The sequence below is a fragment of the Lissotriton vulgaris genome, chromosome 7, assembly GCF_964263255.1.
Source record: "Lissotriton vulgaris chromosome 7, aLisVul1.2, whole genome shotgun sequence".
Taxonomy (NCBI): Eukaryota; Metazoa; Chordata; class Amphibia; order Caudata; family Salamandridae; genus Lissotriton; species Lissotriton vulgaris.
This window is the reverse complement of record NC_141695.1, coordinates 212,492,762-212,508,634: the sequence shown is the minus strand read 5'-3', so window position 1 is coordinate 212,508,634 and position 15,873 is coordinate 212,492,762. Positions and strand designations below refer to the sequence as shown.

The 15,873-nt window shown below is 48.3% G+C and overlaps 1 protein-coding gene across 1 annotated transcript in view; it reads left to right on the top strand.

The window, feature by feature from the left end:
• The window catches only part of LOC147701228 (neural cell adhesion molecule 1-like), a 31,538-nt gene that overhangs the window by 258 nt on the left and 15,407 nt on the right, over positions 1 to 15,873 (top strand). Inside the window, exons 1-2 of the mRNA XM_086929969.1 lie at positions 1 to 147; positions 15,015 to 15,101. The exon at positions 1 to 147 is cut by the window's left edge and continues 258 nt beyond it. Of these exons, the coding sequence (XP_086786095.1) occupies positions 96 to 147; positions 15,015 to 15,101 (139 nt within the window). The 5' untranslated portion in view covers positions 1 to 95. The remainder of the gene's footprint in view (positions 148 to 15,014; positions 15,102 to 15,873) is intronic.

The window sequence follows — 15,873 nt, the reverse complement described above, 5'->3', positions numbered from 1 at the left end:
TTGAAAGACTGAGACACTGCCCCTCGCTAGAGAGAGACGGCCGTCCCCTGCCTTCGACTGAGACCCTCACACCGACCCTTGCGCAGGAGAAGACGATGGCACCGGCAGAAATGGCACTCCTGGCCCTCATCATCATGTCTTCCTCAGGTAAGGGGCATCTCCAGCGCTGACCACTGCACTAGGGACAAGGAGAGGGGCACCTCCAGTGCAGACCACTGCACTCGATAAGAGGAGTGGGCACCTCCAGTGCTGACCACTGCACTCGATTAGAGGAGTGGGCACCGTCAGTGCTGATCACTGCACTGGACAAGGCACCTCGAGTGTTCACCTCTGCACTGGAGCTAAGGGGGGGGGGCACCTCCATTGCTGAACACTGCACTCGATAAGAGGAGTGCGCACCTCCAGTGCTGACCACTGCACTGGACAGGGCACCTCCAGTGTTCACCTCAGCACTGGAGCTAAGGGGGGCCACCTACAGTACTGACCACTGCACTAGGAACAAGGGGAGGGCCACCTCCAGTGCTGACCACTGCACTCGATAAGAGGAGTGGGCACCTCCAGTGCTGACCACTGCACTCGATTAGAGGAGTGGGCACCGTCAGTGCTGACCACTGCACTGGACAAGGCACCTCGAGTGTTCACCTCTGCACTGGAGCTAAGGGGGGGCACCTCCATTGCTGAACACTGCACTCGATAAGAGGAGTGCGCACCTCCAGTGCTGACCACTGCACTGGACAGGTCACCTCCAGTGTTCACCTCAGCACTGGAGCTAAGGGGGGCCACCTACAGTACTGACCACTGCACTAGGAATAAGGGGAGGGCCACCTCCAGTGCTGACCACTGCACTCGATAAGAGGAGTGGGCACCTCCAGTGCTGACCACTGCACTGGACAGGGCACCTCCAGTGTTCATCTCAGAACTGGAGCTAAGGGGGCCACCTACAGTACTGACCACTGCACTGGGAACAAGAAGAGAGGCACCTCCAGTTCTGACTACTGCACTAGGAACAAGAAGAGGGGTACCGCTAGTGCTGACCCATGCACTGGACACAAGGAGAGGAGCACCTCCAGTGCTGGCCACTGCACTGGACAGGGAACCTCCAGTGTTTACCTCTGCACTGGAGTTATGAGGGGGGCAACTACAGTACTGACCACTGCACTCGATAAGAGGAGTTGGTACCTCCAGCACTGAGCACTACACTGGACACAAGGGGAGGGGCACCTCCAGTGTTCACCTCTGCACTGGAGCTAGGGGGGGGGGGGCAACTCCAGTGCAGACCACTGCACTCGATAAGAGGACTGGACACCTCCAGCACTGAGCACTGCACTGGACACAAGGGGAGGGGCACCTCCAGTGTTCACCTCTGCACTGGAGCTAGGGGGGGGGCACCTCCAGTGCTGACCACTGCACTCGATTAGAGGACTGGGCACCTCCAGCACTGAGCACTGCACTGGACACAAGGGAGGGGCACCTCCAGTGTTCACCTCTGCACTGGAGCTAGGGGGGAGGGGCAACTCCAGTGCAGACCACTGCACTCGATAAGAGGACTGGACACCTCCAGCACTGAGCACTGCACTGGACACAAGGGGAGGGGCACCTCCAGTGTTCACCTCTGCGCTGGAGCTAGGGGGGGGGGGGCACCTCCAGTGCTGACCACTGCACTCGATAAGAGGACTTTGCACCCCCAGGGAACACCACTACATTGGAGACAAGGGATGGGGGCACCCACAGTGCTGACCTCTGCACTGGAGATGCGGTGGGGCAAATCCAGTACTGACCACTACAGTGAAGATTGGATGGACACAAGCACTGGTGACCTCAGCAGTGAAGACAGTTGCACCCTCGCCTCCACTGCTGACCTCTGCACTGGTGATAGGAGGGCTCCAGTGCTGGTCTCTTGTCCACATTGCAGTGGTGGTAAACCAGTGCTGACAGCAGAGCTATAGATGAAGGGCCACCTCCAGTGCTCATCAATGCACTGTAGACCAGGGGCACTACTGCACTGTAGACAAAAGACACCATCACTGTTGACCTTTACAGTGAAACCTGATGTGCACCTTCTGTCCACTCTGGGCCCCTGCATTGGAAGAAGGCTCCTTTCCAGTTTCACTCCCTACGCTGGGGATAAGAGACGCCTAACCGACTGAGATAACTCCTGAAGAGGAATGCAGTGCTAGACACTTCATTGGAGAAGGGGTGCATTGCACTGCACACCATTGCAGACTACTGCAGACCTGTCCACTGCAGACGAGGGGCCTCCTCTGTGCAGGCTACCACACTGCACACAAAGGCAAATCAAAGCTGACAGACGAGTGCAGTGTGGGCAAAGTTGCTGTCTGCATCCAGTGCTGATCACTGTCCATTACATGTAAATGTGTTTGTATTTATATAGCACCTTTTACCCAGAGGTCTCCTAGCGCTGTATTCATACCGCTGTGGAACCCTTCTTGGCTTTCCTTTGAGATGTCCACTCCTGGGAACCCCCAAGTTGAAACCAGGCATCCAAGTGTGCTGGGGCCGTTGTGGAGATTAAGCAAGCTATTGCCCAGAGTCACAGAGTGGGACCCATGATTAGACTAGGCACCGAGGCGAGAATTATCAGGTCCGGGAAGATTGAGTCCAAGAGCCGCCGAGGCGGGAATTGAACCCTGGTCCCGGGCCAGACCTCTGCATCAGGGTCTGCCGCTCTAACCATTGAGCCACGCTTCTCCACGCTTCTGTAGACAAGAGACCCCTTAGTGCTGACTACCACACTGCACCTGGAAAATCCAAACTGACAGATGCAGTGTGGACAAAGCACACCTGCAGGTGGACTGTTGCACTGGTGGACAGCAGCTACTCCCATGGCTGTTTGCATTCAGTGCTGATCACTATCCTGTAGACAAGAGACCCCTCCAGTGCAGACTACCACACTGCACACAAAGGCAAATCAAAGCTGACAGACAGGTGCAGTGTGGGCAAAGCGCACCTGCAGGTGGACTGTTGCACTGGTGAACAGCGACCACTTCCATGGCTGTCTGCATCCAGTGCTGATCACTGTCCTGCAGACAAGCGACCCCTCCAGTGCTGACTACCACACTGCACACAAAGGCGAATCAAAACTGACAGGTGCTGACCGTTGACCCCAGTGCTGACTGCATCCCTGCAGACTACGGTCTTACGCACTACAGCTGCACCGAGGGGACGGAGCTGCAAGGCTGTCCTATTAAGATCATGGTTTAGGGCGGGTGTCCACCGCAGGCCCAGGAAGGTCCGATTTTCAGGGAATGGTATGCTATCTCCACTGTTTTTATTTGATGCCCTGTAAATCTTAAAATGACTCCATCTGTTCTGAAGCTGCCTTGGACAGGCCTGGGGTATGACATCTTCTGCCACTCACTCACTGTGTGCCTGTGGTCAGCTACAATCACTTTTCTGGTCACTGCCTATATGCTAGGGTCAGCCACAGTTTTAAGATTTTGCAGCCAGATTAATGAAGGTAAAATCGGCTCGCAAAGGGCCAGATTCTGCTAATCTGGCCCTTTGCAAGCGCTTTTATTGCATTTGGGATTCATCATCCCAAATGCAATATTCGCAAAATCTGAAATCGCTAAATTGCGAGGAATTGCATTTAAGGAATCTCTATTTGAGATTCCTTAAATGCAATTCATGAACCATTTTAAAATTGCGAATTCACAATTTTTGGCCGCTATTTACCGCGAAGTCTGACTTTGTGGTAAATAGCGAAAACTTAGAAAAATGCACTTTAGTGCATTTTTCTAAGTTGGATGTTACACACACACATGTCCTATGGACATGTGTGTGCGCAACACTCGTGTAAATCACCATTTCACAGGTGCAACAGGGTGTCCTTTGGACACCGTGGCACCCTTGAAATTGCTTCCTTATTTGCGATTCGCCTTTGGCCCATAGGAATGAATGGGGAGTCCTTCCTTATTTGCGATTAGCAATTAGCGAATCGCAAATAAGGAAGATGTAGAAATCGCTATAAATTTTGAGATTTCTACATGCATCCCGTTTTGCGAGTCTTTAATAGCGATTCCTTAATAATCGCTATTAAGTACTCGCAAAAGAGGAGCATGATGAATCTGGGGGTCGATCCCTGGACACTTCCAGTATTAAACCTCTGCTGTGGTTTTTGCCAGGGGCTATATTTTGTTGATTGGATAGTTGAGGGGTGTCTATGCAGAATTTTGTTCTTTAACCCCCTTTAGTAACATTAATAAAACTAGACCAATTTAAATGAAATAAACGTATTTTAGTGCAGTCAAGCCCAGCAGTGTCTGACCAGAGATTGCATCACACACATACCCTTCCCACTCTATGAGAAGTCCACACAGCGCCATATCCAGTTAAGTAAAACCTTTAATGTGCAGCCTTTTGGGTGAAGGCCTTGACACTTTCTGACTTGTTGGGTGAAGGTGAACTCTGGTGGTGAGACTTCATACAGATTATGACATACAAGCACAGATCTTTTTGCGCATCTGTACAAAAATTCGAACTTTGAGTAGAAATAATGTCCGGGTATGCATTGTGTCACAGTTACTTCACGCCTGTAGATCAAATGTACTCCTATGGACAACCTGCGAGCTGTGTTACCATGAAAGAGCCTGTTAACATCCACAAACATGGACGTTAGTGCTGTGCTTAATTTGTAAAAGAGTATGTGCCGGGGCCCAAAGTTTTGTCTGGAGGCCTGCGGCCGGCATTGTTGTATGCCAGAGAGAGGATACCGGGGCTGCGTACTCTTGATTCCAGCTCATGTCTATTCTATCCACCTCCAGACACTCCCTGCCTCTTTCTCGCAGATTCCTTTGTCATGTTTTTCCCCGTCCTTCTTTTCTTGCTTCTTTTCCCCTGTTGTGTTTTTCTCCCTCCTGCTCTGGTTCAAAGTCTGAGGAGGAAAAATATGTATTGGTTCCAAAAATGAGTGCCAGCGGGCCCCAACCACCTGCAACCCCCGGGTCAAATTAAGCACCGCTTTTTAGGTTGTTTCCAGGTGCCCTGGAGCTCCTTCATATGATAAGTTACTCCTACAATACGTTTAATTTTATGCTGGGAGTGGAATGTATGAGTACAGCTCCGAATTTCATGAGAATGTAAAGTACCGTTTTAAAATAAAAATGGTGAAAAACATACTTTTGTCCGTTGCCACCGTGCGAGCTCCTGCATAGTGTCTACAGTGCTGCTTGTGTACATTTCCAGGCGTCCTCCAAGGTATTTTGTGCAGGCAGATGTAATGGTGCAGAGAAAAGAAAGCGTGAGTAGAAGAGAGAGAGAGAGAGGTTGTCAGAGCAAATAGAAAGCGCAAAGTGAAAGCTGGCAACAGGTTATGGAAAGAGTTAAGGAAGAGAGATATAGGGGCAAGAAAGAGATCCCATGGGAGAAAAGCGCAAAAAGGAAAGAGAAAGAAGAAAAAAAAGGATAGAAAGAGGAAAGTAAGAAACAAAAACGTGAAAGAACGAAAAATACAAGAGACAAGATACAGGGTAAATCCCGAATCTCTGGCTGTTTCCCAGTGAGCAGGTACCTGGCACGGCCACCGCTCTCTGTCGGTAATATTGAATGTTTTACAGCCCTTGGAAGCCCTTCGTTTCCTACAAGCCGTAGAATGAGTGCCCTCTGGCTCTGGTCGGCGTCTCTGCTCTTGTATCCGGAAACAGGCCGTTTCCGCACTTTCATCTAACTTTCTAACTAAACCCTGGGCCAGGCTAGGACACATTACTTTATCTCCATCGCTTAAGGCGCCCTGGATCCCTGGACTCTGCCTGGCATGCGACTGACATTTCCCCAGCTCTGCTAGCATGGAGTAGATCTAAGTTCCTTGGGCGTAGACAGCGTGTCTGAAGTGCCCCCTGTGAAATACTGCAATACAGTGGGCCGCTCAGATCTCTGGGCTCCGGTACAACTGCACCTGCTGCACCAATGGAGCTCCCACTGAGTTCCTTCTAGGCCTCTGTGCATTACTTGGGTCAGTCTGCACTGGAGGGGTGTGCTTTAGGGCGTGGGCGCTGAGCCCAAACCATTGACCGCCCTGGGAAGGCTTCCTTTGTATGGGACGCAGGGCCACCTAGTCGGAGAGAAGAGGCAGATTGGAGAGCTGAAGACAGGTTCTTGCCGGAGGACGGTAGGGCTGGGGCTAGGCGGTCACATCTCTGAATCCTGTCATCTACACGGCAGCGTTGTATAGGCCACATACACGCCTAAAACTCCTTCCTGGTACAGAAACAACAGCAGTAACTGCATCCCTGTGCAGTTCTTTGGGTTAAATGCACAAAAAAATGTTTGCTGTGCAAACAGCCCGATTTCCAGAATCAAGCTGTTTGCTTGTTGTGATGTACAAACTCCAATTTGAGATTAAGGCCCAGATTCATCAAACTAAAATCAGCTCGCAAAGATTCTCAGAATCTGCCCCTTAGCGAGCGGTATTTTTGCATTTGGGATGCATCATCCCAAATGCAAAAATCGCAATTTTAGAAATCGCTAAATTGCGATTAATTGCATTTAAGGAATCTCAAATTGAGATTCCTTAAATGCAATGCATGAAAGTTTTTAAAATAGCAAAATCGCTAATAGGGCACGCAAATTACCATGAAGTACAACTTCATGGTAATTTGCAAAAACTAGCGAAATCGCTAATAGGGCACGCAAATTACCATGAAGTACAACTTCATGGTAATTTGCAAAAACTTTGAAAAATGCACTAAAGTGCATTTTTTTTTAAAGTTTCATGTTGCGCACACACATATGTGCACATATCAATTTCAGGGGTGCAACAGGGTGTCCTTTGGACACCCCTGCACCCTTGAAATCGCAATCTCAATTTGCGAATCGCTAATTGCGATTCGCAAATTGAGATTGTCTTCCCATTCATTCCTATGGGCCTATAGGCCCATAGGAATGAATGGGGATGTGTTCCTTAATTGCGAGCCGCAATTTGCGAGTCGCAATTAAGGAATTATAAGAAATCGCTATTTTTTAAGTGATTTCTTGATGCATTCCATTTTGCAATTCCTTAATAGCGAATCGGTATTTTTCTCTATTAAGGAATCGCAAATTGGGTTGTTGATGCATCTGGGGGTAAGTAACTTGTTACCAAATCGTGGTTTGGATTTACAAACAAAAACAGAATTGCTATTTGTAAGAGGCATGTGCAGGGTGTTCCTTCCGAATAGGAATCTGAATCGAATGTACTAATTTTTTGTGATTGAAAGGTGATCGCAAAACATTTTTACTTTATCACCAATTAAAAATTAATGGTAACATATTCACAAATGGGAAGGGGTTCCCTTGGGACCCCTTCTCCTGTGAGAACATTTGAAAAACTATTTTTTAAGAGCAGACAATGGTCACACAGGAAGTGGCTCACTGCACACTCTTAAAAATGAAACCTTTCTTTTATCTTTGACATGCATCGCATTTTCCTTTAAGTAGAACGGGCTGCATTTGGGAAAAAAAATATTACTTTTTATTTAAAAGCAATCACAGACATGATGGATACTGACCCCAGCAGGCTACCATCCCTGTGATTGCAGCACATTGTAGTGTGTCACAAATTGCAACCAACCTCTTTAATATTCATGAGGTGGGTCTATCTGCGACCCACTAGGATTGACTAATTTGGAAATCCGGGCCCAATTTCCCTTTAGTAATAAAGTAGTAATAGCAAATAGCATTCAGAATAAAAAATATTTTTTGGGTAACAGCTATTACCAATTTCTGTAGATCTAGCCGCTTATCACCTAAGTCAAAAAGTGCCGTAGGAGTAAATATTACTATTAGGTAGTGAGACTAATTTCAGTGACCTCAGAAAGATGAAAGGCTGGGCTGATCTTCTAAGATTTGCATCTCTTCTGTCCAATTTCGGCAGTGGCTGCATTAGCCCACTGTGCTGTCTTACCAAGACATTTCAAACGAAAATGGCGTTTTAAAACTAAAAACACAAAAATAACTAAAATGAAGACTGACACAAAGAAAGTAAGAAACACTGAAAAGTTAACCACGGAAAGCCTGCTCGTCATCACATCTGTAAGACACATCTCACATCACTTGCAACGATTAGACTATTGTTTCTGAAGCTTTAACAACAAAGTGTGTAGCTGAAACTGATCACGCACATGTAACACACTCTCTCCTCGGCAGTCTGTCATTCACCCCTGATATGTACGTTCCCTTTCACTCCCTCTCGCCCGTCTCTTCTTTCTTTAAATGTTCTACGTCTCTTTCTCTTTCTCTCCCACTTCACTCTAACCTCTGTCTCTCTTTCTCTCTCTCTCTCTCTCTCTCCCTCTCTCTCGTGCTCTCCCTCTCTGCACTCCATATCCAAAGTCTCTCTCTGGGGGCTGTTTTATTGTTATATCAAGTTCATGCTCTATGTCTCTGTCAGCCATGTGTGCTCTGAATTGAATGTGTGCTTGTTCTCGTCCCTGCATGATCTCTCCTTTTCCTCTCTTCTTTGTCTTCTCTCTCAGTTGTGTGCTGTCTCCTCTCCTCTGTGTCTTCTTTCTCTCTCAGTTGTATGCGCTCTCCTCTTCCTCTCCTCTGTGTCCTCTTTCTCTCTCAGTTGTATGTGCTCTCCTCTACCTCTCCTCTGTTTTCTTTCTGTCTCAGTTGTGTGCTCTCTCCTTTTCCTCTTCTCTGTGTCTTCTTTCTCTCTCAGTTGTGTGCTCTCGCCTCCGTGTCTTCTCTCTCAGCTCTGTGCTCTCTCCTCTTCCTCCCCTCTGAGTCTCCTTTCTCTCTCAATTGTGTGTTCTCTCCTCTTCCTCTCCTCTGTCTTCTTTCTCTCTCAGTTGTGTGCTCTCTCCTCTGTCTTTTCTGTCTCAGTTGTGTGCTCTCTTCTCTTTCTCTCCTCTACCTTCTTTCTCTCTCAGTTGTGTGCTCTCTTCTCTTCCTCTCCTCTGTGTCTTCTTTCTCTTAGTTGTATGCGCTCTCCTCTTCCTCTCCTCTGTCTTCTTTCTCTCTCAGTTGTGTGCTCTCTCCTCTGTCTTTTCTCTCTCAGTTGTGTGCTCTCTTCTCGTCCTCTCCTCTGTGTCTTCTTTCTCTTAGTTGTATGGGCTCTCCTCTTCCTCTCCTCTGACTTCTTTCTCTCTCAGTTGTGTGCTCTCTCCTCTTCCACTCCTCTATCTTTTCTGTCTCAGTTGTGTGCTCTCTCCTCTTCCTCTCCCTTCTTTCTCTCTCAGTTGTGTGCTCTCTTCTCGTCCTCTCCTCTGTGTCTTCTTTCTCTTAGTTGTATGCGCTCTCCTCTTCCACTCCTCTGTCTTCTTTCTCTCTCAGTTGTGTGCTCTCTCCTCTGTCTTTTCTCTCTCAGTTGTGTGCTCTCTTCTCGTCCTCTCCTCTGTGTCTTCTTTCTCTAAGTTGTATGGGCTCTCCTCTTCCTCTCCTCTGACTTCTTTCTCTCTCAGTTGTGTGCTCTCTCCTCTTCCACTCCTCTATCTTTTCTGTCTCAGTTGTGTGCTCTCTCCTCTTCCTCTCCCTTCTTTCTCTCTCAGTTGTGTGCTCTCTTCTCGTCCTCTCCTCTGTGTCTTCTTTCTCTTAGTTGTATGGGCTCTCCTCTTCCTCTTCCTCTCCTCTGTCTTCTTTCTCTCTCAATTGTGTGCTCTCTCCTCTTCCTCTCCTCTGTCTTCTTTCTCTCTCAGTTGTGTGCTCTCTCCTCTGTCTTTTGTGTCTCAGTTGTGTGCTCTCTCCTCTTCCTCTCCTCTCCTTTACCTTCTTTCTCTCTCAGTTGTGTGCTCTCTTCTCGTCCTCTCCTCTGTGTCTTCTTTCTCTTAGTTGTATGGGCTCTCCTCTTCCTGTCCCCTGTCTTCTTTCTCTCTCAGTTGTGTGCTCTCTCCTCTCCTCTGTGTCTTCTTTCTGTCTCAGTTGTGTGCTCTCCCCTCTTCTCTCCTCTGTGTTCTTTTTCTTGGCTGTGTGCTCTCTCCATTTCCTCTCCTCTGGGTTCTTTCTTTCCTAGTTGTGTGCTCGCTCTTCTCCACTATATGCCTTCTCTCTTTCTTCTATGCCATCTCTCTCCCATGTGCTCTCCTATTCTCTTCTTCACGTGTAATTTTTCTCTTCTTCTCTCTGTCTTTTTTCTCCCCTCTGTGCTGTCCCTCTCTCCCTCCCTATGCTAATCTCTCCTATCAGTTCTGTTTTTCATCTCTCTTTTTGATACTCTCTCCCTACTTTGTGCATAGTCTCTCTCTCTCTCTCTCTCTCTCTCTCTCTCTCTCTCTCTCCCTCTCTCTCTCTCTCCTTATCCCCCCCTCTCTCTCTCCCCCCCTCTCTTTCTCTCTCTCTCCCCCCTCTCTAGCCCTCTCTCTCCTCCGCCCCAAACAATTTGACATGTATTTACTGCAACAAATATCGCGTGAAAGACTCTTTAAAATTCTTGAATATTAAAAAAAAGTTATTTCCCCAATATGTGTTTCAGTCTTTAATAAGTTAGAGCATATGACGGTGGATGTCATGTATTGAAATTAATCGTTAAAAAAATACATTAGGGAGGGGAGGATCTGTGCTTGGGCGCTTGGCCTGGCTCGGGGTTTGCTTGCCAGTCCCTGTAGTGCACGAGCCAGAGTCAAACGTTTGGCTCAAGCAAGACTCAAGCCATGCCCTCCTCCAGCGGCGAGTGACTGAATCCATCACGTGCCAGGCAGTCCATGCCACGTGCCTCACAAAGAGCCTGACTGACTCCACCACGTGGCAGGCAGTCCATAGTGACTGACTCCACCACGTGCCTGGCAGTCCATGCCTCGTGCCTCACTGAGAGCCTGACTGACTCCACCACGTGCCAGGCAGTCAATAGTGACTGAATCCATCACGTGCCAGGCAGTCCATGCCACGTGCCTCACAGAGAGCCTGACTGACTCCACCACGTGCCAGGCAGTCCATAGTGACTGACTCCACCACGTGCCAGGCAGTCCATAGTGACTGACTCCACCACGTGCCTGGCAGTCCATGCCACGTGCCTCACAGAGAGCCTGACTGACTCCACCACGTGCCAGGCAGTCCATAGTGACTGACTCCACCACGTGCCAGGCAGTCCATAGTGACTGACTCCACCACGTGCCTGGCAGTCCATGCCACGTGCCTCACAGAGAGCCTGACTGACTCCACCACGTGCCAGGCAGTCCATAGTGACTGACTCCACCACGTGCCAGGCAGTCCATGCCACGTGCCTCACAGAGAGCCTGACTGACTCCACCACGTGCCAGGCAGTCCATGCCACGTGCCTCACAGAGAGCCTGACTGACTCCGCCACGTGCCAGGCAGTCCATGCCATATGCCGCTCGGAGAGCCTGGCACGAGGCAGCCTGGCGGTAGCTCAGTCCTATCCGCCCGGGGCATTACCCATCTTCCTATGGCCTCATTCAGCCGCGGGTAGAAGTGACGTTTTCCGGTCTTGGGCCTAAAGCCATGACCTTCTTTCTTCCTGTTGGGGTCCCAGAACAATACAGGAAGGCATTGGAGTCCGCACCGGAAGCTGCTTCTATTAAATGTTTAATAACAATCTCCCCAAAGCTCGGGACTCATCCTCTCGCGAGCCAAGACAAGAGCGTCGCATCTGCCCCGGGCTATCAATAGCAGCATCTATTTTAAGACGCCGCCATGCCCTATCTCCCCAAAACAATGGTGCTGACGAGCAGGGTTTCACCGCCAGGAAGGGCCCCTCGGGGCACGGCCAATGTTTGCCGCAGTGTTTTTGTTTAGCTCTAAACAATGCCATTTTCTTTTTTTTTGGGGTGGTGGTGTGGCGGGGGGGGGGGGGGGGGGGGGGGTTGGTCTGAGCCTGCCTTCCCTGTCAATCCGCTGCCTCAGCGTGATTAGGCATTGGGAGGGGATGCACCTCAATGGATGGAAGGGAGCTTAAAGTGATGATTGGCCCAGGATCACACCGTGGGGCTGAATGAGAGGTTGGTGGTAAGTGAAAACCCTCTAATTTCTAGACCAAATGTTAAGTGGGAAGTGAAATCCACCGACCGACTACGTCTTACACCACACTGTCCATAAGAGGGAGGACATTCTGCTGGTGGATTCTCCTCTGAGAATGAAGGATTTCTGTCACCTCCAGACTCTGCACCTGCCCAGTGAGTTCGAGCGGGAAGCCGGGATTGGCACTGAGGGCACCTGACTCCAGGGACAATGGGCATCAGCGTAGGCCAGGGCTGTTGAAGTAGGCCCCGTGGCACTATGTGATGCTTTACAGTATGAAACACAGCGCAGCTAAGAGGTGCCCCCCCTCTTCTGGTACTGACTCTCGTGGCCCTGAGCTGCACTCAGACTCTGCAGTCAAATGACAGCTTCGGAGCCAGGTGCCAACTCCTCGCGTGCTCTGAATACTGAGCTCCAAGGCTACACGCGTGCCATAAGATGGCCATCAGGAGCATCTCACACTGGCTCTTTGTGGGGCGTCACTCTTCGGTCCCTTCTCGGCTACAGGGGCCACATCAACTAAAGATGTCTCAAAGGCCATCAGCCACCACAACATCTGATCCTGGGATGGTGTCTGGGAAATGCATCAGCTTTGAGCCCCAAGTGGACAGACTCAGACAACAAACTCCTTGTTTTGGCCAAGGGGTGCAATCCCCAAAACTGTTTGAGGTGGTGGTACACAGCTTGGCATTTTCTTGGGCGATGCTAAATATGGACTGGTGGGAATTTTAAGCTCCTAAGCAAAAGCAATCATGGGCCTGTTTATGTTCTTAGAACCGAGAGATTTGCTTTCAAGCATTTCAAGATAGTATCCGAGGGCCTTCCCAAAAGAAGTCCTCTCCATTACTTTGTTGAACTGCTTGGCCCTTTTTAAGGGGCCTGAACGTTGAGTGATAGGGAAGGAGAGAGGAACTCCAAGCTGATTGTATATTACTTCTACACACCTACACCTTTCCTCTGTAAAAACAAAGACCAGTTCTTATTAAATACAAAATACAAAACTCAGCGGCCAGACTCATCCTCGACCTCCCCAGACGAACCCTCATAACACCTCACCTCAAGAAGCTACATTTGGTCCCGATACAGAAGAGATGCCAGTTCAAGATGCTGAATCACGCATACAAAGCCCTGCACAACGAAGGACCAGCGTACATCAACAAACTCATGACCTGCCACCAAACGACCAGACCCCTACAATCTGTCTCCCTCTTCCTTACACACACACCCTCAGATCTGCAGGAGAAACAGCAGAGGTCGCTCCTTCTGTCGCCTGGCGGCCAAAGCTTGGAACAACCTTCTCCTGTACTTCAGGACCGCCCCATCGCTCCAGCAATTCAGGAAATGAATCAAGACCTGGCTGTTTGAATGAATAGATCACCACAGAGCAGGTAGCAACCGCAGCGCCTTGAGACCCTCACAGGGGATTTGTCTGGCTTGACAAATCCATGATTGATTGATGTTAAAAATGTTCCCATAAAGACAGCCTGACAAACCCAACAACATTTCCAGACTGCTAACCAGGATTGGATCAAATATTTTGTTCAGGCCGAACAAACAAAATGGGGTACAGAAATGAAAGCATAGAGAAGAGGACAGACAGACATCCTACATCACATTATATAATAAATACAAGCGGGGGCCATAACGCAACAAATATCGTGAAGGGAATGAAACGTCACAGGAGAGACTCTCGAGAAATCAGGTAGCTTAACGACTCCAAAACTGACCAAAGCTTTAGCCTCGAAGAAGAAACCCATGGGTGATTAATGTGCCACAGGTCACACACTGCATGGGCTATGGGTTGAGGAACCTATAGGTTGCAACATATGATCTCTGATAATGAGGGATGTTCATAGTGGTCTGCGTTAATATATTAAAGTTGTATTTCGGTATTTTAAATAGTTCAAATGTTCTATGGTATGAATGTATCCAATATTATTAATATAGCTTTGGGTAATCAAAATCTTTTTCCATGTATGGACATCTCTTAAATCTTCATTATCCCTTTTCCTGTGTACACATTACTCAGTAGGAGTGCTGTACAAAGTGTAACCTTCCACAGCTGCTGTTTTCAATATTTAGTTGACATGTTCAACAGATTGGACTTCAGTTCTGCAGCACTCCTCAGACTGTGTAAAAATGTACAAAACCTGTCAATTATGTGAATTTTTTGTTTTTTAATATAAAACAAGGACGAGTGTAAAAACATGCAAAAATATTTTTTGAATAAAAATAGAGCAAATTAAAACATGGATGTACTTTTTTTCACTGGCTGGCAATAAACTATTTAATTCATTTTTTTCTCAAAAACATTTTAGCGGTTAATTGGACAAGAGGAAATATTTTCTGAAATTTTTATTAAAATGAAAACTTTCAATGGAATTAATGTTATGCACCTCTAAAATTCAGGATACTGACAGAGGCTGTCCATGTGTCAAAGGTGCATTGTTGTAATATCATGTACCCTAATTGTATAATTATTTATAGATGAACATGGGAAAAGTAGGTACAGGTAATCTTCATTACTCCAAGCCCTAGTCTTCCTGTCTCCATCACCGTCACTCTCACCTCCCTCCAGGACAGTCCTAGGTCAGGGCTCTGTATTTTCACTTGGTATTAGAGTAGGAGGAGCCTCCACTGAACAATAGATTTATGGGTCAGGGGCGTGGATAGAGACGATATCTTTGTTTCTGCTAAAGTGACGGAAGAAAGGGTTCGCGGGATCAGGTCCAGGGTAGGCTATGCCTTGGTGAGGAATTACCCCATAAAGAACATGATGATAAAGATGCCCCAGACGATAGCTTTACCCACGTACCTCCACTTGGGCAAACTCTTACAACAGCGACATATTGCAGTGGCCCTGGTCTTGCGTGTTATGTTGATGTGACGGAATATAACCTCCTCGGGCAGCAGTGGGATTGCGCCTCCATAGTCAGATCTCTGTGTGTTGAGTGTTGCTTAGACTCTGGCCTCGCGTGGACTGTGCTGACAAGCGGTGTGGGGTTTATTTTACTCTCTTTGTTGTTGGACTCTTCTCCGGGGCTGACCACTGGGCTTGTTATTACCACCAAGTCCTAATCTTCTGACTTCGTTTCTATCTACAGGTGTCCATGGCAAGAAATTTGCCATCAGCATCATCCCGGCCAATGGAGACATTCACCTGGGGGAGTCTGCATTCTTTCTCTGTAAAAGTAAGTGTCAGTTTATCTCTCAGCTTCATCCCTGGATCCTTCACCGACTTTTCCGCCTTCTCCTCCACTCATTTCAATTCCCACTTCTCTCCTTTCTGTTCCTCAACATCTTATCTTGCCGTGAGTCCATGGTAATACGCTTCTATCTTAGATAGATTGCAACCTTCGGAATCCTAGAATGGATGTGGGTGGTGACTATAAGGGGCAACACTATTCCCTTTTGTGGGCAAAGTGGAGGCACCGGTCACCTCCAGACAAGTAGTTCTCATCAACATGAAGATCACCATCAATTTAAATAGTTGGAACCAGCACCAAGGTCACACATGCAACAAAGATTGAGGGGGTGAGGAGTAGGTCTATCTACACAATTAGAGGACCAAGTAATCTGTTGGGAGGGGCTGTATAATAATCATGTAACAACCAGAAAGTGCACCCCAGACTTTGCTGCACTCAGAGGCCAGAGTAAGGGACAAACTTCATGGCAGGGACAGAATGGACGTAGCTTTTTTTTTAAACCCCTCCTTTTGTCGTTTTCGGTTGCCCCGGTTAGCTTCCCAGCGGCGCAGGGGGAACATGCGCTTCACCTGAGGCTTTGGGAGAGCTGCCATCCTTGCCTCACGCGTTCTCGCTTTCCCTCTTGTTCGTCTTCCTCATGTTGCTACCCCATTCTTTCTGACTCTCCTTTCAAACGATGAACCTCCATTTGCCCACTTTCTCTGTCTGCGATCAATCACTCACCATCCCTTGAGTTGGTTCTTCATCTTTTCTGCTT